Genomic DNA, 22700 nt, shown 5'->3' on the forward strand with positions numbered 1-22700 from the left:
GAAGTAAAACACAAGTAATCTCAGGACGAGAAAACATCCACGCACGATCACTAAGCTTTACCGACCAGACACAAGGAGAACTTATATACAATATGCAAGCAATGCATGGAACAGAAACAAATGCAATATACTTAATTATACAAAATGACCCACAGCACGCCTTACTTACTATGCAAATGAATACTCAACGTAATCGCCAAAGACACAAGGTACAGCTGATACTAAATATATGCAGGACCAAACCAAAGGGGAAACCTGAATAAATTAAATACGAATGAGGGAGGAGTCACATATTACATACGAGACTCTAATGTTTTATAATTAATTACATTTGAGGACACACGATTCTGTGTTGGTCACCCATACTGTCACATAACAGCCAGCCCTTCAAATATCACACTGCTTATGATATTCTTCAATAGTATAAATCACTTTACTAGTCACACTCATCTGTTCCACTAAGGTATTCCATACCCTTAAAACTAACATTATATTCTACTTAAAACCATTTATAAAACTTGCATTTTCCTCACCAGTTACATACGTTGATAAAAACAGATACTCACCCAGAAGTTCTAAATATAGAACGAGAGTTCCGTTCTGACACCGTGAGGTTTTACCATCCTCAATCAATTCAGGTGCATTATCCGGCTTTTTGCTTTATCGAAATAATATTAATTTATGGACTCCTCAAGATCCAAAGGTTAATATCAATACCTAGCTAGCAAGACTCGAACTTGCGTAGGTCTCGTTCCTCTCGTCAAAGGAACGGATCGGCCGCCACACCACGGAATAAACCTTAAATAAAAACTTGTTAGTTTTCATTATTACACAAAAACTTGTTAGCTTTCATTTTGCCGGTAGGGACTCGAACCCTAAAATCACCTTTATGGGACTCAAACCCATTTTCCATAGTATACTTATACTTTTACCTTTTTAGACAAGACTGGATTTAATTTAGAATCATCCAAGTACTGTCAGTTCACCACAATTTAGTTACAATTCAAATTTTGCAGATTTGTTTTAACAGGTTCTGCTTTACCACTATTGTTGTGCCGGCACGGTCAAACTGTCAGTCATTAGATGAAAAGAAAAAAGTTCCAAATTATTTTGCAATCACGTCGGGGCTCACCAAAATGTTGCGCTAACCTTTTCTTACCTCAGCGCAGCGTGTTCGTTGATTGCAAAAGAAAACATTACCAGTCTTGTCTTTATCCTTTTATTAAAAAATACACATAGGCCTATTAATTAATACAGAGATCTCTGGAGAGCTCACATTACCTAATCATGTCACCCCATGTGCAGCTCTGAAGCTGTCTGCTCTCTTCACCATTATATATGCTTTCCTTCCTAAACATAGGAACTGCACATTCCATTGTTCAACCTACAGCTGTCTCTATTCTGGAAGCGAGGTCTTACTACCTGGCCTTACCACATAAGGTCACAGTGAGCCTCCTCTCACACATCCCATTTTTAGCCTACTGCAAACGCATGGAGTATTGGAAGTGGCACACATATGGAGCTATTATAGTGTCACCAGAACCTGAACCTGAAATCATTATTACTTGAAAAAACAGTCTGTAAAATCCTCGCAGGTATGCAAAAATTCGAGTTAAAATTCAGGTTCAGGTCGAAATTCAGGTTCGGGTCGCAATTCAGGTTCGGGTCGCAATTCAGGTTCGGGTCAAAATTCAGGTTCGGGTCGTAATTCAGGTTCGGGTCGAAATTCAGGTTCGGGTTGTAATTCAGGTTCAGGTCGAAATTCAGGTTCGGGTTGAAATTCAGGTTCAGGTTGAAATGCGGTTCATCCGGGATACGTAGGATGAGCAAACAAACTCAGAGCTAATCGAACTGCATCTGGCCAATCACAAAACATATCAGAGGTCATTAAGAGGCGCGTCTTTCTGCTAAATTTCCTGTAAGAGTGCGGTCCCTGTTTGGCGTGTAAGTAGCATGTAAGCAGCACGAAAGTGACCACTGTGCCACCCAGAAATGGCACCTTGTGGCAGCTGCCACATAATCGTGGCACTTAGTGTGACCAGTGCTGCGTGACTGTGGTCTCCGTTGTCCAGAAACGCCGCCTGCCTCTGCTGACAGACATCTAAAGACTCTTGGGTGACTCTGCGTATCGGCCACTCGCTTAAAATCATCCCGACGAGCTCCGAATCGCCATTTGTTGAAATGAAGATGGTTCATAACTTTTGTTTAAAAATTATGTTGAGTGAAATACTAGCCGACATCCAGCTAGACAGCTCTATATTACTAGTTCAGAATACTGTTTAGCGATAACGTCGAATTAAGATTATAGGAGGGTACGTGAATCTACAGTGGTAGACCGTTAACGACAGCACTAAATTTAAAGGGTTTATTATTATAGATGTATGGTTATCAGTGAATGTTCCTACACGCCGTCAGCGTCATTTAAACCTCTGCGAGCGAATGGCATCGCATTTAGTATTTGTGCAATTTGTAGTATATTTCGCTTTGTATTGGTTTATATTGTTAGTCTAGATTACGTCTGTTACGACCCCACGATGTCATGGGTCTAGGTTTGGGGTGTGGGGTAGTAGCATGTGCGTAGTGGACAAGATGAAATTAAAGAAGAACGCGAAAACCAGACGGATACGTAAGAAAACGCTTTACTGCAGAGTGGTAATGGGTAGAAGAGCCTTTTCTACGCAGCAAAACACTGAACAGACACGTACGTACAAAAATACACGATTGACCATAAACCAACCAAGGAAAGGAGCAGTAGACGGCACCAAAGAAAAGAAACAAACAAAATATACTACACTAAGTTAACAAAGCAAGACTCACACCTTACTAACATAAATAAAGAAAATATATCTACGACGATAATCTCAAACAAATATACATACACGGTGCCCGCCTCTATACTGGTGTTTCTTATAAAATATCCCTGCATGGGTGTCTATATAATTGTGCACATGCTACTACGTTCTTACTCCATGGTGGCGATTTTCACAACGCTATTCATGACAAAAGCTATCGCACAAACCCTCACCTCTCACATGAGAATCATGAGCTACAGTTTCTCAAAAGTCACACACAACCGTAAAGGCAATAAATGCTCGCGTCGCCTCCCGGCAACTTCCAGCAACTCCGTCATGCAGATTATGAAGCCGAATATCCTCCCCCTCATCCAAATCACGATCTTCGATTGGCCGACATAATCCACCCGTACCGAGGCAATCCACCTGTTAAACCAAAATTAACCGAAAGAGAAAACAACCTCCCCAAAATCCACAGTTCACGTAACACCGCAGCATCAGCCATCAACCACCGAGCGGCTACTGCCACTCATTGTCTACCACTAATCTAAATTCGACATTATCGTTAAAGAGTATGTGTTCTGTATGAGAGTATGTGGTGTGTGCATGGGCAGTGGCGTGCACAGACATTTTGGGGGGCAAGTGCTGGGGGGAAGGGGGGGGGCACTTTTTAGCGCACGTGGAACAATTCATTATAAAAAAATTACAAGCGCATGTTGAATGAAATTTGACTTTTATTAGTAACATTCTCTAAACGTGAGTTTTCAATGGAAAAAGTCACACCGCCAACTGATAAAATCCATATCCAATATTAACTATAGTCATTGTCCTTCAGTTAACTTCTGTTTACCCTCCACTGTCTGCAGGCATTGTTGCATATATTTTGCAATTAGTAAATCAATATAGGCTTACAATTAAGACAGTAAAAAGACCAAAAAGTACGAGAATGAGTTATAGGCTACTGACTGTTGTCATTACACGAATGCAGATGGACATTTTTCACAGGTAATGGGGAACTTCCCGTTTCTTCTTTCACAAACGAATGTGTTAATTTATGTTGCCTAACAAAACGTATACAACAGAAAACGTTCAGCTTAACACATAGATTTGCAAACTCTACCTTAATTATTTGTATGTGGTCGTCCTCACGTTATCTATCACTGATTTGGGCTAGTGCGACTAGTTTATCAGGTGACCATCGGCTAAAAATGCTTAGTAGTTTGGTGCTGTATGAGACATTTTACTGCACAACAAAATGATTTCACGTTGGGCTTAGAGGACAAACGGTACGATTTGACTTGATGTGTATGTGACCTGGCTGGTGGGGACGGGAGAAGAAGTCTATGTGAGCGTGTGTGCTGTGCTGAAGACGCTTCCTTCCACTCGCTGAACTGAACTGCTGCTGCAGCACATCTGATGTTAAAGGAAGAGAGAGGTCGGGTGTGTGCGAGGTGGTGGCGCATTTCAGGGCATTGTTTTTAATCGCTCAGGTTTTCAAAAGATCATTTCAAACCGACCTCAGTAAAATGATAATAATAAAAAACGAAGTTTCAAAAGGGCACTTTCGTTGATAAAGGGCAGAGTTGGGGTCTAATTGTGCACGCCACTGTGCATGGGTAAGTTTGAGTGTTTTCGTGTTTATCTGTACTCGTTCTCTGGTATGTTCGCTTTAGTCATCCGTGTAGCGGACCACTTGGATTAATCACACAAACAATGCTCGGAGCTTCGACTGGTGTATCTTTATTCTCTCCTCCTTTCGCCACTGACATTTGACACCGTGAAAACTACAAAATGTGGCAAAAAATAAAAAATAAACACAAATGCCCTAGCAATCAATCAATCAATCAATCAAAGTTTATTTGTATAGCGCTTTTCACAACACATGTTGTCACAAAGCGCCTTACAGGATTTAAAAGGTTAACAATACTACGGGTCCAGAACCCTAATGAGCAAGCCAAGGGCGACAGTGGCGAGGAAAAACTCCCTAAGATAGTGGGGAATAGGAAGAAACCTCGGGAGAACCAAGACTCAAAAGGGAACCCATCCTCCATTGGGCGGCCCGTTAACACACAGATTACACAAAATACAGACAAATACACAAGTCACACACAAATCACACAATCAGACTAAGTAAAGGTAAAAATGAAAGTTCTGGGTTATGATATTGTCACTGTAAATGTCTGTTGATGAACGCCAGGCTTTCATTCCGTGTCGGAGCAGCGATGCTGGTATTGTAGGCTCCGACTGCAATGTTACTCTCCAGGTGAACCTCGGAGAAAAGATACGAGATGTAGTAAATATGTAACAGATTAATCAAAGGCCAAACTAAACAGATGAGTCTTTAATCGAGTTTTAAACATTGAGACTGTGTCTGAGTCCCGAATAGAGGCAGGAAGATTATTCCACAATTGTGGAGCTTTAAAAGAAAAGGCTCTTCCACCTGCTGTGATCTTTTTGATCCTAGGAACAGTTAATAACCCTGCGTCCTGCGAGCGAAGTGAACGCGCTGGGTTATATTGTTCAATAAGTTCACTAAGATAGTCTGGAGCTAAGCCATGCAGCGTTTTATATGTTAATAAAAGTATTTTATAGTCAATACGGAATCTAATTGGCAGCCAGTGTAATGACGATAGTACGGGACTAATGTGATCAAACTTTTTAGTTTTTGTTAAAACTCGTGCTGCTGCGTTCTGAACCAGCTGGAGTTTGTTTATCGATTTACCAGAACATCCAGCTAGGAGACTGTTGCAATAATCTAAACGAGAGGATATGAATGCATGGATTAGTTTTTCTGCATCACTAATATTTAATATGTTTCTAATTTTGGCAATGTTGCGCAAGTGAAAGAACGCTACCCTAGTTATATTATTAATATGTGTATCGAACGAGAGATCTGGGTCTATTGTGACGCCCAAGTTCTTTACCTCTGCGCTGGGGGTTATAGTAAAAGAATGTAGATTCAATGCTGCATTATGTATCTTGTCTCTCGCAGCCCTAGACCCAACTATTATCAATTCTGTTTTATCGGCATTTAGTGCTAGAAAGTTACATGCCATCCAATGTTTTATCTCTTCTACACATTTCTCAATCTTACTGTTTGCGCCTAAATCATCGGGTTTTGCCGATAAATATAGCTGAGTGTCGTCTGCGTAGGAATGGAAACTGATGTCATGCTTATGCATAATTTCGCCTAAGGGTAACATGTACAGTGTGAATAGAAGTGGTCCTAGGACTGTCCCTTGTGGGACACCATATTTAACCTGCACAGATTTAGAGGTTTTATTATTAACACTTACACATTGGAAGCGGTCAGTTAAATATGATCTAAACCAGGAGAGTGCGACTCCTTTAATACCTACTGTGTTTTCTAGTCTATCCAGCAAAATGTTGTGGTCTACAGTATCAAAAGCTGCACTAAGATCAAACAGTATAAGGAACGAGACGAGCCCATTATCGGCCGATATTAGTAGATCATTCACTACCCTGAGTAAAGCTGTTTCAGTGCTGTGGTTTGGTCTAAATCCTGATTGGAACTTTTCATGGATACTATTTGATTGGAGATAGTGGTTTAACTGATTGGAAACTGCTTTTTCTAAAATTTTAGAGATAAATGGGAGATTAGAAATGGGTCTATAGTTGGCTAAAATCTGCGGATCGAGATTCTGTTTTTTAATCAAGGGTCTAATTACGGCGCATTTTAATTGTTTGGGCATGTAACCTAGGTTAAGGGAGGAGTTAATCATATTAAGTAAGGGCCCTGCAGTGGCTGGGAGTAGGTCTTTAAATAGACGGCACCATACCTCATAGATAATGTGTAGAACAGGGTCCAAACTTTAAATGCGTCACTCCTAGCAAACTTGCACATGAACTCAACTTTATGTTATGAGCCGCAGCTCTTACTGAAAACAAAACAACAATCACATCTCCCTTCGTTTCAAATTAAATAAATCACTCTTTTGGATTAATACAATTTTTCTTCCTACCTCCTTCTGCTTCCAAGGGCGCCAAGTTTGAACTTTGTTTTACATTTGACATACAACAACACAAAAAACGAAGCCAACTACAGTAAAATATCTTCCACAAGTGTCAACAAGGAATATAACAAGTAATTCGTTTGTTCTTGTGTTTTTTCAAACTCTGGAGCAACGTACATCGAACGCGCACAGAAGAACTCGCGCTGAAGAGCTCGCGCTGAAAGTCTCGTGCCGAAAGTTTAGTTCAGCGATAACAGGAGGTAGCAGAATAATCAAATATTCAATAATAAACAAATAAATAAACATAAGGCTGTCATTTACAATCCGTGTTGTGTCGCTGTAGTGGTTTGTGGTGTCGTCTAGTTTAGTCATGCTTCATCATGATCGTGCTGTCCGTGTGTCTTCTATTATATTAACGTAGTTAATTTAATGTTAAATGTGAAACCCCTTATATAAAATGCTCTTCTCATCAAGTGTCCTCCCACTGATAACACTTCACCCCCACGTCACAACATAAAACAGATTTATTACAGATTGTTCATCAGTGAACGTTCATCACGCCATCAGCGTCATTTAAACCACTGCGAGCGAGTGGCATCGCATTTGTAGTATTCGTGGAAATGAAGATGGTTTATATTTTTTGTTTGTTAATTTATGTTGGGTGAACGATTCGGAGCTGACCGACAGCTCCAAACTACGAGTTCAGGATGCTGTTTAACGATTATGTCGGGAGCCGCTCGGCTGACAATCTAGACTAACAATATAAACCAATACAAAGCGAAATATACTACAAATTGCACAAATACTAAATGCGATGCCATTCGCTCGCAGAGGTTTAAATGACGCTGATGGCGTGTAGGAACATTCACTGATAACCATACAACTATAATAATAAACCCTTTAAATTTAGTGCTGTCGTTAACGGTCTACCACTGTAGATTCACGTACCCTCCTATAATCTTAATTCGACGTTATCGCTAAACAGTATTCTGAACTAGTAATATAGAGCTGTCTAGCTGGATGTCGGCTAGTATTTCACTCAACATAATTTTTAAACAAAAGTTATGAACCATCTTCATTTCAACAAATGGCGATTCGGAGCTCGTCGGGATGATTTTAAGCGAGTGGCCGATACGCAGAGTCACCCAAGAGTCTTTAGATGTCTGTCAGCAGAGGCAGGCGGCGTTTCTGGACAACGGAGACCACAGTCACGCAGCACTGGTCACACTAAGTGCCACGATTATGTGGCAGCTGCCACAAGGTGCCATTTCTGGGTGGCACAGTGGTCACTTTCGTGCTGCTTACATGCTACTTACACGCCAAACAGGGACCGCACTCTTACAGGAAATTTAGCAGAAAGACGCGCCTCTTAATGACCTCTGATATGTTTTGTGATTGGCCAGATGCAGTTCGATTAGCTCTGAGTTTGTTTGCTCATCCTACGTATCCCGGATGAACCGCATTTCAACCTGAACCTGAATTTCAACCCGAACCTGAATTTCGACCTGAACCTGAATTACAACCCGAACCTGAATTTCGACCCGAACCTGAATTTTGACCCGAACCTGAATTGCGACCCGAACCTGAATTGCGACCCGAACCTGAATTTCGACCTGAACCTGAATTTTAACTCGAATTTTTGCATACCTGCGAGGATTTTACAGACTGTTTTTTCAAGTAATAATGATTTCAGGTTCAGGTTCTGGTGACACTATAATAGCTCCATACACACAAGCACGTACACAGTCATTCTTACTAACAAGCAACTTAATCCTTAATATAATGTAAGCAACACATATAGTAATTAATATTAGAGATTTGATTAATACTTTATGACTTGTCAAAATATATAAATTATGATAAGCTGTTGATTCAATACTGTAATGTAAACAAACTATGAAGGGATTAAGATGAAAATCACAACACATGACTGGAATGTATATTCACATAGTTATTCAAATCTCTTATTGGAAATTGCAAAAAGTTTCGCTAGGGTCTTTTCTAACAACACAGAAAAAATGAAGCAAATCCATGCAAGCATTGCAAAGTTATTCCACTTTGTTCCAAGGAATGTCCAGTTCACCACACCCTGTCCAAATGTGCTAAGTATGTGCCACACCCGGTACACACCCTTAGTCAACCAAGCTAACATACTAACAAATTCCATACACGAAACCGATGAGCCATTTCAAACAACAACGCTGCACATATTACAGAAAGACCAGAAAATTCCAATGACTAAATTCCATGTCCAAATATGAACGTTATGATATCATATTTATGTCCAATATAGTCCGACAGCATAAGCTAGGTTACCGTAGCCAACTCCGGTAGCATCCGACACGATACAGAGTGCTGCAGCACTCAAACGCTCTAAAACTGTTTATAATCTAACGCTTAGTTAATGTTTAGTATTAGAATATATATTTTGTACAATATCGCTTATGAAAAATTATCCATTGTTACTCACAGTACGTAGAATCGCGTCGTAGCTGGTGTACCATCTCACTTCCGGGTTGGCGAAAATTCCGAAAATTGCCCATATATTCCACACAAAGTAATCCGTTTATGTTCAAAAGTATCCACAATCCGCATAAAAACGAACAAAATAATCCATGGCTGCTTCAGTTTTGCCGAACAGTGTGTTCTGGGGAGCTTAGCTTAGGTTAGCAAAGGGTTAGCTTATGTTGCTATGCTAGCGGCCGAAATAGGAAATGAAGCGCCAGTTTCCGAGGGCTCAATTTAAAAATATACTTGACCAATCATGTCATATGAGGGCTGGTTGGCTTCGGAAGGAAGTAAACTATTGGTTAGAACAGCTTTCAATCACTTCTGAGGCTCCAGCTTGTCTCTGTGGGCTTATTGGTTCATGCTCTCCCCCTCCCCTTCGCACCTCGCCGGGGGAGAGGTTGTAAAACCTGTCATTCAAAGTCACTACCCCACTTTAGACCAATAGAAACCACTCAAATCAAAGCAGAACCGCTGCAGCTTTGTAATGAGGGATCAAATCAGCGTTAAAAATGCTTCTGTGACTCTTAGGGGGCAGATTTGTCGGAGTGTCTCATTCAGGAAGCGGATTTCGGAAACTTTTGCAGTGAGGTGAGCAAGCTTTTTAAGGTACTTAACCACAACGGATCTACGCTGTTAAGGTCTTAAATTAAAGCCTTATTAGTAAACGATTTTTAGGTGACAAAACATTAAGACATTTCACAACATAAATGTTTTGTAAACGGATATGTCGGGAGACCCCCTCGCGGGGTGCACTTTTGTGGTCAACTTCAAAGCCGGATATCTCGCGATCGGCTGCACGTAGACGTCTAAAACTCGGTAGGCATGTAGATGGGATAGGAAATTTTGATTTAAGCGCTTTTGTTCGGAGATTCATTAATGTTTAATATGTTTTATATCGCCGTAAAGGAGCTGGGCATTTCGTGATAACACGATTGAAACTTAATTTTCAACCTCACCACCACGCTAAAAAGATGTCAATATTCAAACGTTAATGGAGAAATAGTGCCACCCCTGTTTGCACTAACATTACGATACCAACAGCGCTCAAAATGTGTCAAAACGCATCTTGAAAATGCAATCCGAGCAGATTGCATTTTCATTTCCATGGTCTTCCACTATAGTCAAATTATAGTCAAATTAGATCCCGTCAGCCTTCCAATCAGATTCCACAGCCCTCCACTTTATTCAGCCAATCGGGTTCCCCTTTCCACCTCAGGGAGCCAATCAGGACGGGACTAAAGCACGCTCAGCACAGAGCCATATAGTTTCTGGCTCTGGCTCAGCAGTACAGGCGAGTTTTGGTCTTGATTTATGATCCCTAATGCCAGGTTCACACTGCATGACTTTTCAGTCGTCAGGTTTTTGTGCCGTTCGCACTACACGACTGGTTGTGCTGTAATCGCGAGTCTTTCAGTTGTTGTGGCTTTCACACTACATGACTGATCGGCAACGCGGGCTCACGAATTACACAACTGGGGAACCGCCGACTTATCTGGCTGCCGTCTATATGAATAGACGTCTATCACATTACAAATGTAAATGGAACTATTGCATTTGAATTTGAATTTTGAGCTCAAAGTTGCTTGTAAGAGTGGAACATGTAAATGTAAATGCGTATTACATTTTCATTTGAATATTGACACAGAATAACTTCCATACACCAGTTTACCATTTTCTGAAAATAAAATATTGCTTTAAATGACAATATTTTTGTTGGAATTTGTGAGATCTCTGCTGTAGAGGTATAAAGGTTTTTTTGTGAATTATATACTGTTCCTAAGTCACAGAAGTGAAGCCTGCAATAAATTTTATCGAATTTTAGATTCCAGAAGGAAATTCAGAAACCGGATAAAATTATTCTGTATCATAAGTGGAAAAACACTTGGTTCTCGTGGACACTTTTTGCAAATACTCCACAAACAAATACCAGACCTGCAGGAGGTATCTACAGTGGAGGAGTGTGATGTAATTCTGCTGTTCTGCCCCATTGTGTGTCGGGCTGGAACTGATATTGAAGCAGCACTGAAGCTCATTACTGAAGCAGGTAACTCTGAGCCTCTTCATTGTGAACACATAAGATATTGGGCACACACTGTTCCATCATGTTTGACAAGATAAAGTCCTGCTCACAAGATCAAGTCTTGCTCTCTGTCCACAGACTCCAAGCCTGTTGTTCTAGTGGTGCTCCATCACACATTTGACCCCGACTACACTGTACCAGACAGCAGCAGATCTGTAACCAGGGAGAACACGACCACAGTGGACTGTCTGTTCCATGAGGATCAGGGTCTGCTGCAGTGCAGAGAGAACAATGAAGCTGTGAGCAGAGTTGTGGAATACATTAAAAGAGTATGATGAAAAACATTTTCAATAAGCATTGAACTTTAGTTCATTCTACACAAATGCTTGTGGAATCGTTTCTCGTGTATAATGTACACTATTAGATGGAATATCAAATTATTGCTTGTTCAGGAGTAGACCTGAACTGCAGATGTAGTACACTTCCACATACCATCTCACATCCTGCTGCACTATGATGATGCTGATGTGTTTATGAAACCATTAAAACAATTACTGACAAACTGGTGTTCTACAGATTTTATGGTGTAGTCTAAATGTTAGTTCATGCTTGTAGTAATGATGTCACAGTGAGGGGGTCGGGTCGCCACCAGAGGGCGCACGTCCCGGCCAGCAGCCGATCCCAGCACACACCCCCGAGCACGCAGCCACTCCTACCATCCCGTTCTCCTGACTATTAACATCTGTACGCAATTATGTGTCTCTTTTTTAAGCCCGCAGGTCGTTCGGTCCAGTGCTGCACATTGCCCCGCTGGAAGCCACACTGGACCTCTCTGGCTGTTCTTTTGCTTACTGCCTACGTCCTTTGTTTTGCTTTTTGCCTGATTTTCGTTGTTTGTTTTTATTGCCACTGACATGGAGAATAAACTCCCTTCGTTGCAACCTATGCCTCCGGCTGCCTCTGTCCCGACACCTCCGGCGTCACAAATGACCTAATAGACAAATAAAATAAAAATAGAAAAAATATAATTTTCCTAAATCTTAATGTCTACACTGAATGTTTCAAAACACATTGTAACTTCTATTCAGATCCAGCAAAACAAATAGTCATATTAATATTTTTTCAGAATATTTTTTGTACAGTAAATGCATAAAAATGTAAACTGGTCTCTGTCACTGGTATATATGCAACCTTTCACATCAATAGTTAAATAATTAAAGAATGAATAAAATGGAGGATAACCACAATTGGTATGAAATCAGGCACAGAGTCTAATCTAATAAAAAATGATTTAACGGAATTCTTCATTTGGATTAGCATCACAGGTTTTGACTTTCTGCACTTGAAAGTCAAAACCTGTGATGCTAATCCAAATGAAGAATTCAATAACCAGCAGTTAACTGGTACAAAGACAAGACATATATACAGGGCCGGCACTTCCATTAGGCGATATAGGCAAATGCTAGGGGCGCAATTAATAAATGTGAAAACAAGCAAAATCCATCCATCCATCCATCCATCCATTATCTGAACCGCTTAATCCTGCTAGTCGGGGTCACGGGGGGGCTGGAGCCAATCCCAGCATCTCCGGGCGAAGGCAGGGTACACCATGGGCAGGTCGCCAGTCCACCGCATGGCCCAAGCAAAATCCACATAATCATAATTTTATTGTTTACTGTAATAATATTAGTCAAATTAATAATTCTTATATTAACAACACACGACACCTATCACCCGCGCGCCAACCCGCCCTCCCCCGCGCGCTCTGCGCACCTCGTTACTGTTTCTCTGTGGGGAGAAAAGACACCACAGAGTGAGTGACATCTCCTCCTAAAGACGTCAACAAGGCAGAAGTCCTCTGGTGCCCAGGGTAGAAAAATGAGAAACGTGGAGGAGGAAAGGCGGCAAAAAACAGGTAATATAATGGTAATATGTGGTGAATTAACACTATACCATTGGCGAACCGTCAGGGACTTCAACGCCTTCTCTGAAGGTTAATTGATCTTAAAAAGGATGCTTTATCTATTATATGTAATATATGTTAATAACGCTTCACCAATAATTTGTATTTTTCCTATAAATCGGCTTTGGGGCAGTCATGGCCTGGCGGTTAGGGAACTGGTCTTGTGGCCGGAGGGTCGTGGGTTCGATTCCCAGGCAGGCCATGACTGAGGTGCCCTTGAGCAAGGCACCTAACCCCAACTGCTCCCCGGGCGCCGGGCTAGGGCTGCCCACCGCTCTGGGCACGTGTGATCCACAGCCCCCTAGTAATCACTAGTGTGTGTGTGTGTGTTCTGACTGCACAGATGGGTTAAAAGCGGAGGACAAATTTCGATTGGGGTGTAAAAAATCACAATTGACAAAATATGGCACATTAAACAACATTCAAATCCACTTTTCGTACTTGTGCTTGAAAAAAACCTCAGCGGTGAAATAAAAAATCAACCAATCAGAATATTTCACACCGTTGTTTTTAGGTAAAAGAGAGAAAGGCCCTTTTACACTGAGAGCTTTTATTATAGATTGGCAGTTTTATCAACCAATCATATTATCGAATTAGAATCGTGGGGGCGTGCTCCATTGGTCTCTCATTTTGTGACACAATCAACCCGATGATTGATGATACAGGGGGCACCAACCAAAATCTCGCCTAGGGCACCACATTGGTCAGGGCCGGCTCTGCATATATAGACCGGCAAACGACCCTAAGGCAGGTAGTGCAGGTAGCCATGGTTACCAGTCTTATGGAGGACCACTGGTGGCCAAAGGGGGATTACTAACAGTTATTTGAGTATCAGGACCTGATGCAGTATAGAAAAAAAATGAAGCTGAGAACATAGTTGTGAAATGCATTAAAATGGTCTGATATAAATAAATATGAAATAAATGCCTTGATTAATTTGACACAGAAATGTTTGTGAATGTGTTTTGTCCTGTATATTGATGTACAGTGTTAACTGGACTATTCAACTGCTGTTGTCTGTGTCATATAAAACACAAACAGAAAGAGAAAGCACATTAACTTTGTGTCTCATGACAGGAAGACAAACGGAGGTGAGTAGATACTTCAGACTGAAATGTGTTAATCTATGCAAACACGGCATGATCACAGCCTAAATTATCCTAATCTCAGTTTTATCTAATGGCTTCAGTTGGTGTCAATCACAGGGTTATCATATGTACCCTTGGTGTGGGCTACTGGGACTGTTTCAGAGAAGTGTGCTGGACTCTGCTTAATGTAAATGGATATATGGAATATCAGAATATCATTATTACATGATTAATTTATTACATGATTATATTATTATATGATTATAATATAATAATGTAATCATAATAAACCATAACAGACCATGTTCTTAGGTGCGTTACCGTTAAAGCAGCCTGTGTACATGGGTAGTTCAGTGGAGTTTCCGTGGGAGAATGTGACGTTGAATTAGATTTCCTTTTAAGTGTGCTGATGTGATTGTGATTCTGTGATTTTCCTAATTTCTAAAAGACTTGTTCACTGTTGCTTTGTCAATTCACTGAATCCTCGAGTAAGACCTTCCTGGTGACATGCTGTAGAACCCAGTCTAAAAAATCCCAGATGGTTTTTCTCTGATGTGTCGTAATATACCATACATGTGTAATGCAGCAGTCTGTCCAGTAAAGGGTTAATGTCATAAACCCTGATCATGCTGGTCACATGATCACAGGTGTAGGAGCACATGTAGTTACTAATACACCTACTTCTCTCATCTCAGACTCTGATGCACGGACGTAGTTTTGGGGGGGGACGGGGGGGACATGTCCCCCCCACTTTTTCAAAAGCCGGTTTTGGTCCCCCCCAGTTTTTACAGTTAAAACCAAATATTTAAGTAGCGACGAAGTCATGTCCCCCCCACTTTTTAACGGTTAAAAAAACAATATCCAAATAGCGACAAATCTAGCACTAGGATCATGCAGCTCCGAGCTCCCCCCCCCCCTCCCCCCCGCTCAACAATTTTTGTTCACAGCGCTCAACAATTTTCATTCAACCACCCCCCCCCCCCCCCCCCCCGCTCAACAGTTCGCCACCCCAGGTTGTGTCCCCCCCACTTATGAAATCAAAACTACGTCCATGCTCTGATGTTACGTTTATTTACTGTTATGTCTCACTGCACATTTCCCTAATTTTTGGTACGACTGCACTCTTTTTGTAAGAGATTAGTGTCATTTGAATATGGAACAATACATGGAATAATAATAATATGGAGATAACAGGGTATTTCTCATTTTTCACTGCAGAAATCATGGGCTGCATGACAAGTTGCTGTGGTAAGTGGTCACAGTGGTTTTGATCTACAAAACACTCCTGGAACAACTGAACAAACCCCATTAATCAAACCACACCCACCTCGTTCATCATCTCCTGAATATTAATGTCCTGCAGAGTTCTCCCATCTTAGACTTTGATATTACATTTATCATACTGTAATGTATCATTGAAGCTTTCATTACTGTCTGATGACTGCATACTTATTCTATTTTTAAGGAACTCGTGTCATTTGAATATAGAACTTAACATGTAAGAATAATATGGAGATTAGAGGGTCTTTCTCATTTTTCACTGCAGAAAAAATGGGCTGTGTATGTTGCTGTGGTGAGTGGTCACATCTACAAAACACTTCTGGAACAACTGAACAAACCTGATCAATCAAACCACACCCACCTCATTCATCATATCCAGAATATTAATGTCCTGCAGAGTTCTCTCCTCTCAGACTCTGATCTTACGTTTATTTACTGTTATGTCACACTGCACATTTCCCTAATTTTTTGGTACGACTACATTCTCAGCCTGTTTTTAAGAGATTAGTGTCATTTGAACATGGAACAATACATGGAATAATAATATTTCTAATTTTTCACTGCAGAAATCATGGGCTGCATAAGGTGCTATGGTGAGTGGTCACTTCTACAAAACACTCCTGGAACAACTGAATAAACCTGATGAATCAAACCACACCCACCTTATTCATCATCTCCTGAATATTAATGACCTGCAGAGTTCTCTCAACTTAGACTTTGATATTACGTTTATCATACTGTAATGTCTCACTGAAGATATCATTACTGTTTGATGACTGCTTGCTTATCCTATTTTTAAGGAACTAGTATAATTTGAATATGGAAAGTAACACATAAAAATTATATGGACATAAAAGGGTCTTTCTCATTTCTCACTGCAGAAAGAATTTGCTGTGTAAAATGTTGCTGTGGTGAGTGGTCACATCTACAAAACACTCCTGGAACAACTAAACAAACCTGATTATTCAAACCACACCCACCTCACTCATCATCTCCTGAATATTAATGTCCTGCAGAGTTCTCTCATCTTAGACTTTTAATTTGAATATGAAACAATACATGGAATAATAATATGGAAATAACAGGGTCCTTCTCATTTTTCACTGCAGAAATAAAGGGCTGTGAATGTTGCTGTGGTGAGTGGTCACATCTACAAAACACTCCTGGAACAACTAAACAAACTCGATCAAACATACCACACCCACCTCGTTCATCATCTCCTGAATATTAATGTCCTGCACATGTCACTTCTTATTGGCTGAACCCCTCTCTCCCAACGTCCTCGTTGGGTCTTTCTCATTTTTCACTGCAGAAAGAATGTGCTGCATAAGGTGCTATGGTGAGTGGTCACTTCTACAAAACACTCCTGGAACACTTGAACCAACCCAATCAAACAAACCACACCCAACTCGTTCACCATGTCCTGAATATTAATGTCCTGCACATGTCACTTCCTATTGGCTGAACCCCTCTGTCCCCACTTCCTCATTGTGAAGTAATCATTCTGTCATGGCTTATTATCCTGGTCTGGTGTGTTTGATTTTCGTTTTGTCTGTGTCGACTCTGACTGGTGCGTTTGTATCTTTGTTCTCTGGTTATTTGGAACTGTGTCTGTCTTGGTTCAGTTCTGTCTGGATCTGCTCCTCTGTACTGTCACTTGCTATTAAATTCCTAAATTTTAAACACTTTGTGTTTGGATCGTAGTTTCTTATAATTCTATCTATAACAATTATATTCTAGTCTTTTACTTATAAAGTTTATGACTTTCACCTTTCATTTAAAGATGAGTGAATACTTTCATGGCTTTCAAATAAAATAAAATTCAATGCTATGAAATCAAATCAGATATAATCCATCACTGCTGGTACCTCTTGTAGGAAGAACAGGGGTGTTTATCAGATCTACTTCAACAGTGCTGGTACCTTACGAAGGTGAAAGGGTTGAAAGTAACAATGACTTTGTAAAACTTTAAATGACAGTAGACCAGTGTATTAATTCACACTGAAAAAAAATTATTAGTTTCAGTTAACTGATTCTTAATTCTACATTCATCACAATATAAAATAAAGAGTTTAATATCAGACATATTTCATTAGTTCTGTTTGCTCTTTTAGGTGGAGATGAAGGCGATATCAGACATACTCCATCTGTTAGCTCTTGTAGGTGGAGAAGGTGTAGTTTACTATCAGATAAAATCCATACGTTCTGGACGACAATGGCCAGAAAGCCCATCTTGCAGCAAATTCAGAAACGCTGCAAATTCAGAAACGCTGCAAATCCAGTCACAACACAATGGAAGAAGTGTTTCTGGACAAATTATTTTAGGCAGTGACACTAGGTTTTTAGCCAGAAACAAGAGTTGTGTTATACAGTATCTCATTACGCTGAACAGAACTTAAGCTCTTTAAATGTAGCTAGCTATTTATTTAGACAGATACTAAACTAATTTTTTCACTTTATTTATTTTACAGGTTACTCATTTCCAAATCAATATTTGAAATACTTCTCTCTTTCCTAACAGTTAAGTACTGCGCCATTATAGCTGGAAACACCTCACAAAGCCATGTAGGTTTCATGAAAATGCTCCATGAACAAACACCAGACCTGCAGAAGGTGTCTACAGTGGAGGAGTGTGATGTCATTCTGCTGTTCTGCCCAATTGTGTCTCGGGCTGGAACTGACATTGAAGCAGCACTGAAAATACTCACTTATGCAGCAGGTAAGACTTTTTAGTCAGTAACTGTAAATATTGCTTATAAATAACAAATTTGGCTTGAACAAAACAGATAAAAACTGCTCTCTGTCCACAGACTCCAAGCCTGCTGTTCTAGTGGTGCTCCATTACACATTTGACCCAGACTGCACTGTACCAGACAGCAGCAGATCTGTCCCCAGGAAGAACATGACCACAGTGGACTGTCTGTTCTATGAGGACTGTGGATTATTGAAGTGCTTAAAAAATGAGGAAGCATTAAAGAAAGTGGTAGAAAAGCTAAAATGTCAGGTACTGTGAAGAATAAAGAGGCTTTCACCAGAGTTTCAACATGGATTGAGGATCAGGTATCATCACTTCAACAGTGACGTCTTCCTATGATTCCTGTTATAGTTATTTATCATTTTAGTCTGGGAACATGAACAGATGGACCAAGTACCAAGTTATAAAATCTTCTAGAACTGTACTTGATGTAAACAAGGTGATTTGGTGTATTAATCACATTTATCTCCATGGCAGAGGAACAGGGGACCAAATCGTGAAAAAATGGCAAAGGTACAGTAACTTTTAATAAACCTTGATTCTGTGTCACATATTTTGAGACTATGTAAAAAGTATTTGAGTTCATAACAAATTCAGTCCTGTCTGTCTTGACATTTATGTAGAACTCTATAACTTATTCTGTTTATTCTTTGAATGAGAGAGCTTTTTTCCCACATACAGATAAGTCAAGGTAAGTGTCATACAGAGAAGTGAAGGTAAGTGATGTTATTGTAATGCTTGAACGTTTCTGTTCAACGCATTCAATTGTTATTTAATTCTTTAACACTTTGTTTGTGAATCCTAGTTAGCCGTAATAAGAACTATAATAAGTATACTGTAGTCTGTTAATTATAATGCTAATAACTTTCACATACTGTAAAAGTCATTCATCTAAAGATGAATGAACGCTTTCATAGCTATCAAATAAAATCAGATATAATCCAACAGTGCTGTTACCTCTTGCAAGTAGATATCAGTTGTTTAACATGATCTGTTTCAGCAATGTTTGAATGTAACAATAACTTTGTAAAACTAAATAATGGTAGGTCAGTATACAAATTCACAAGGAATCAAATTTATCAGTTTCAATTAACTTATTCTTAATTCTACAGTCATCAAAATGCAAAAGTTTACTATCAGATATACTCCATCAGTTCTGTTAGCTCCCATAGGTGGAGAAGAAGGTGGAGTTTACTATCAGATATTCTACATCAGTTCTGGAGCCCCCTTGTTTAGCCCTTCAGGACTTACACAGTGTGGTCCCAAAGGTTCGAAAGAAAGAAGCAAATAACAATAGAAGCAAGTTTCATTTAACTGATGGAGAATTTGTTTTGACATAAATGCTACATTTATCACACTGTCCTCCTTGAGCCAATAGCCCAACATATTCAAAATATCCTTCATGAACATTCAGCAGGTGTGTTGTTGGTTTGGTTCTCCAAACCTTTCAAAGTTCTAACAGTGGTCCTGGACACCACATCCTGGAGGCTTGTTTCTCTTCCTCAGTAGTCTAGTTCAGCTCAGAGAAGGTGCTGGTCCTTGACATGTGTTTATACCATTAGCATGTAGTGTACAGTTATGAGGCATTGTAGTGTGAGTGTATGTATTACATGTGTACAATATGTATATAGGATGTATTGTCTTCTACAGCAGCAGGTAAAGAAGACCAGAGTGGAACTCCTGGAGAACTAGAACAAATAAGTGGAAACAGCAGGATCACAGCAGATCAGAGCCCAAACTGTGGTGCTGAAGATACAGTGAGAGGAGATGCTGACATACATGACCCAGTACCCATCACACAACACAGTCCTAATGATAGAGCACAAGTTGGTGTGATAGAAAACGATCAACACCTCAAACAGGTGGATGTGGTGGAACAAGAAACAGAAGAAGAAAAAGTAAGAAAGAACCACCAAGATCAAGAAGAAAAGGAGAAACTACTAGATAAAAAAAGAATGAGCTACCTGATAAAGAGAAGATAAAGGAAAGAGAGAAAAAGCTAGATGAAAGAGAGAGAAAGATAAAGGAAAGAGAGAATGATTTAGATGAAAGAGAGAGAAAGATAACTAGAATAGAGAACAAGATAACAGAAAGTGAGAATGAGTTACATGAGAGAGAGAAAGATAATTGGAATAGAGAGTAACATAACAGAAAGAGAGAATGAGTTAGATAAAAGGGAGAGAAAGCTAAAGGAAAGAGAGAATGAGTTATATGAAAGAGAAAGAAAGCTAAAGGAAAGAGAAAATGAGTTAAATGAAAAAGAGAGAAATCTCCAAAACACCATTTCTAAAGGTAAGAAAAGTAATCTAGTTAAATGTTAAAGTTAGAAATTCAATATTTTATCTTTATTTTACAGATTAATAATTTCCAGATTAATCTTTGAAATATCTCTCTCTTCCCTAACAGTTAAATACTCCACTATTATGACTGGAAACTCTTCACAAAGCCATGAAGGATTCATGAAAATGCTCCATGAACAAACACCAGACCTGCAGAAGGTGTCTACAGTGGAGAAGTGTGATGTAATTCTGCTGTTCTTCCCCATTGTGTCTCTGGCTGGAACTGAGATTGAAGCAGTACTGAAAAAACTCCCTGAAACAGCAGGTAAGACACTTTAACTGTAAATATTGCTTATACGTAACAAATTTACACAAAACACAAATAGAAACTGCTTTCTGTCCACAGACTCCAAGCCTGTTGTTCTCGTGGTGCTCCATCACACATTTGACCCAGACTACACAATACCAGACAGCAGCAGATCTGTAACCAGGGAGAACACGACCACAGTGGACTGCCTGTTCATTAAGGATCAGGGACTTCTAGACTGTGTGAAGAATAAAGAGGCTTTCAGCAGAGTTTCAACATGGATCGAGAATCAGGTATCATCACTTCAACAGTTACGTGATTCCTGTTATAGTTACTTATTATTTTAGTCTGGAAACATGAACAGATGAATCAACTACCAGGTTATGAAAATCCTCTAGAACTGTACTTTACTGATTTGCTTCATTTACTTGATTTATCTTCATGGTAGAATAACAGGGGACCAAATCCTGAAAAAATGAAAAAGGTACAGTAACCTTTAATAAACCTTGATTCTGTGTCACAGATTTTGCTGAGACTACGTAAAAAATATTTGAGTTCATTGCAAATTCAGTCTTGTCTGTCTTGACACGTATGTGTAACTCTATAATTTATTCTGTTTATTCTTTGAATGAGAGAGCATTTATTTTATTTACATACGGATAAGTCAAGGTAAGTGTCACACAGAGAAGTGAAGGTGTCACGGTACGGCGGCCCCCTACTGGTCGCCCCCGTCTACAGCAGCAGCTTGTCCTGTGGGTGTGGTGTTGTGTTCGTCCCTCAGGTGGGCGGAGCCCGCGATCCGTCTCACCTGAGGGTCGTTTGTTCGTCTATATATGTCTTGTCTTTGTACCAGTTGACTGCTGGTTATTATATCCTTAATTCGGATCAGTTCACGGGTTTTGGTTTGCGCACTTTACATATTAAACCATCCTATTTCCCTGAGACTTGGCGTGATCGCTTCCATTTATTTTTGCTCACCCTGCCCGTCACAGAATAACCAGCCACTTTCGGAAGCCGCCAGTCTCCTTTACTTTCTCCTTCGTTCGTGGTCATGTCTCGTGGTAAGTGTTTGTCTGCGTGGTGTTTTGTTTGAAGAGCTCCGCCGTGCTTTTGTGTTGTGTGTGTGTGTGTGTAGCACGGCGAGGACCAGGGCAGTCTGCCCTGAGACAGCTCTTCATGTCCGTTGTTTGTGTGTCGGAAGAGTTTCGCCGTGCGTTTGTTTTGTGTGTTGCACGGCGAGGACCAGTGCGTCTTCCCTGTATACTCTTCATGTTTTGTGTGGGTGAAGTGTACGTGTGAATGGGCCTGTGGACCAGTGTGCGTGCTCGTGGTGTTATATGTTTAGTGTTTCGTGTGTGACGCGGGTGCCGCTCGTCACTGTCGCCTCGCTCCCCTGTCGTCTTGTGTTTTGTGTGGGGGAGCGACTGCGAACCTGAGCGGCACGTCACAAAATTAAACCGAGCGCGCATGTAAGAGTCCCGTTCGTTCATTGTTTGTACACTGTTTTTTGTTTGTCTAGTTTTTGCGTGTGTGTTCTCGCGTGCCTGTGATATGTTGTATGTAATTCCACACATGCTCCTCCCCCTTGAGTGTGTGTTGGGGGTGGACCAGTGATGGTCCCATGCCACTGGGAGTGGCACGGAGGGCGTCACTCCTGAGGGAGGCCCTGACCAGGAACGTGGGGGGTTCTCCTGAGCAGGTGGAAGTCCCCTGCTGAGACGGAGACCCCT

At 40.4% G+C, this 22700-nt stretch overlaps 1 protein-coding gene and 1 long non-coding RNA gene across 2 annotated transcripts in view; both read left to right on the forward strand.

Moving 5' to 3' along the window:
- The window catches only part of LOC143518164 (uncharacterized), a 34462-nt gene extending 23171 nt beyond the window's left edge, over window positions 1-11291 (forward strand). The window contains exon 3 of the long non-coding RNA XR_013132065.1: window positions 11100-11291. This is a non-coding gene — a long non-coding RNA (uncharacterized LOC143518164). The remainder of the gene's footprint in view (window positions 1-11099) is intronic.
- A 9131-nt stretch (window positions 11292-20422) lies between these two features.
- LOC143518355 (uncharacterized) lies at window positions 20423-21508 on the forward strand. Its single transcript, XM_077010795.1, has 4 exons — window positions 20423-20676; window positions 20791-20988; window positions 21070-21263; window positions 21419-21508. The coding sequence occupies exons 1-4, from the start codon at window positions 20484-20486 to the stop codon at window positions 21461-21463; spliced, it is 630 nt and encodes a 209-aa protein (XP_076866910.1). The 5' UTR covers window positions 20423-20483; the 3' UTR covers window positions 21464-21508.
- The last annotated feature ends 1192 nt before the right edge of the window (window positions 21509-22700 follow it).

Source organism: Brachyhypopomus gauderio, chromosome 7, assembly GCF_052324685.1.
Source record: "Brachyhypopomus gauderio isolate BG-103 chromosome 7, BGAUD_0.2, whole genome shotgun sequence".
In the NCBI taxonomy this organism is placed as follows: Eukaryota; Metazoa; Chordata; class Actinopteri; order Gymnotiformes; family Hypopomidae; genus Brachyhypopomus; species Brachyhypopomus gauderio.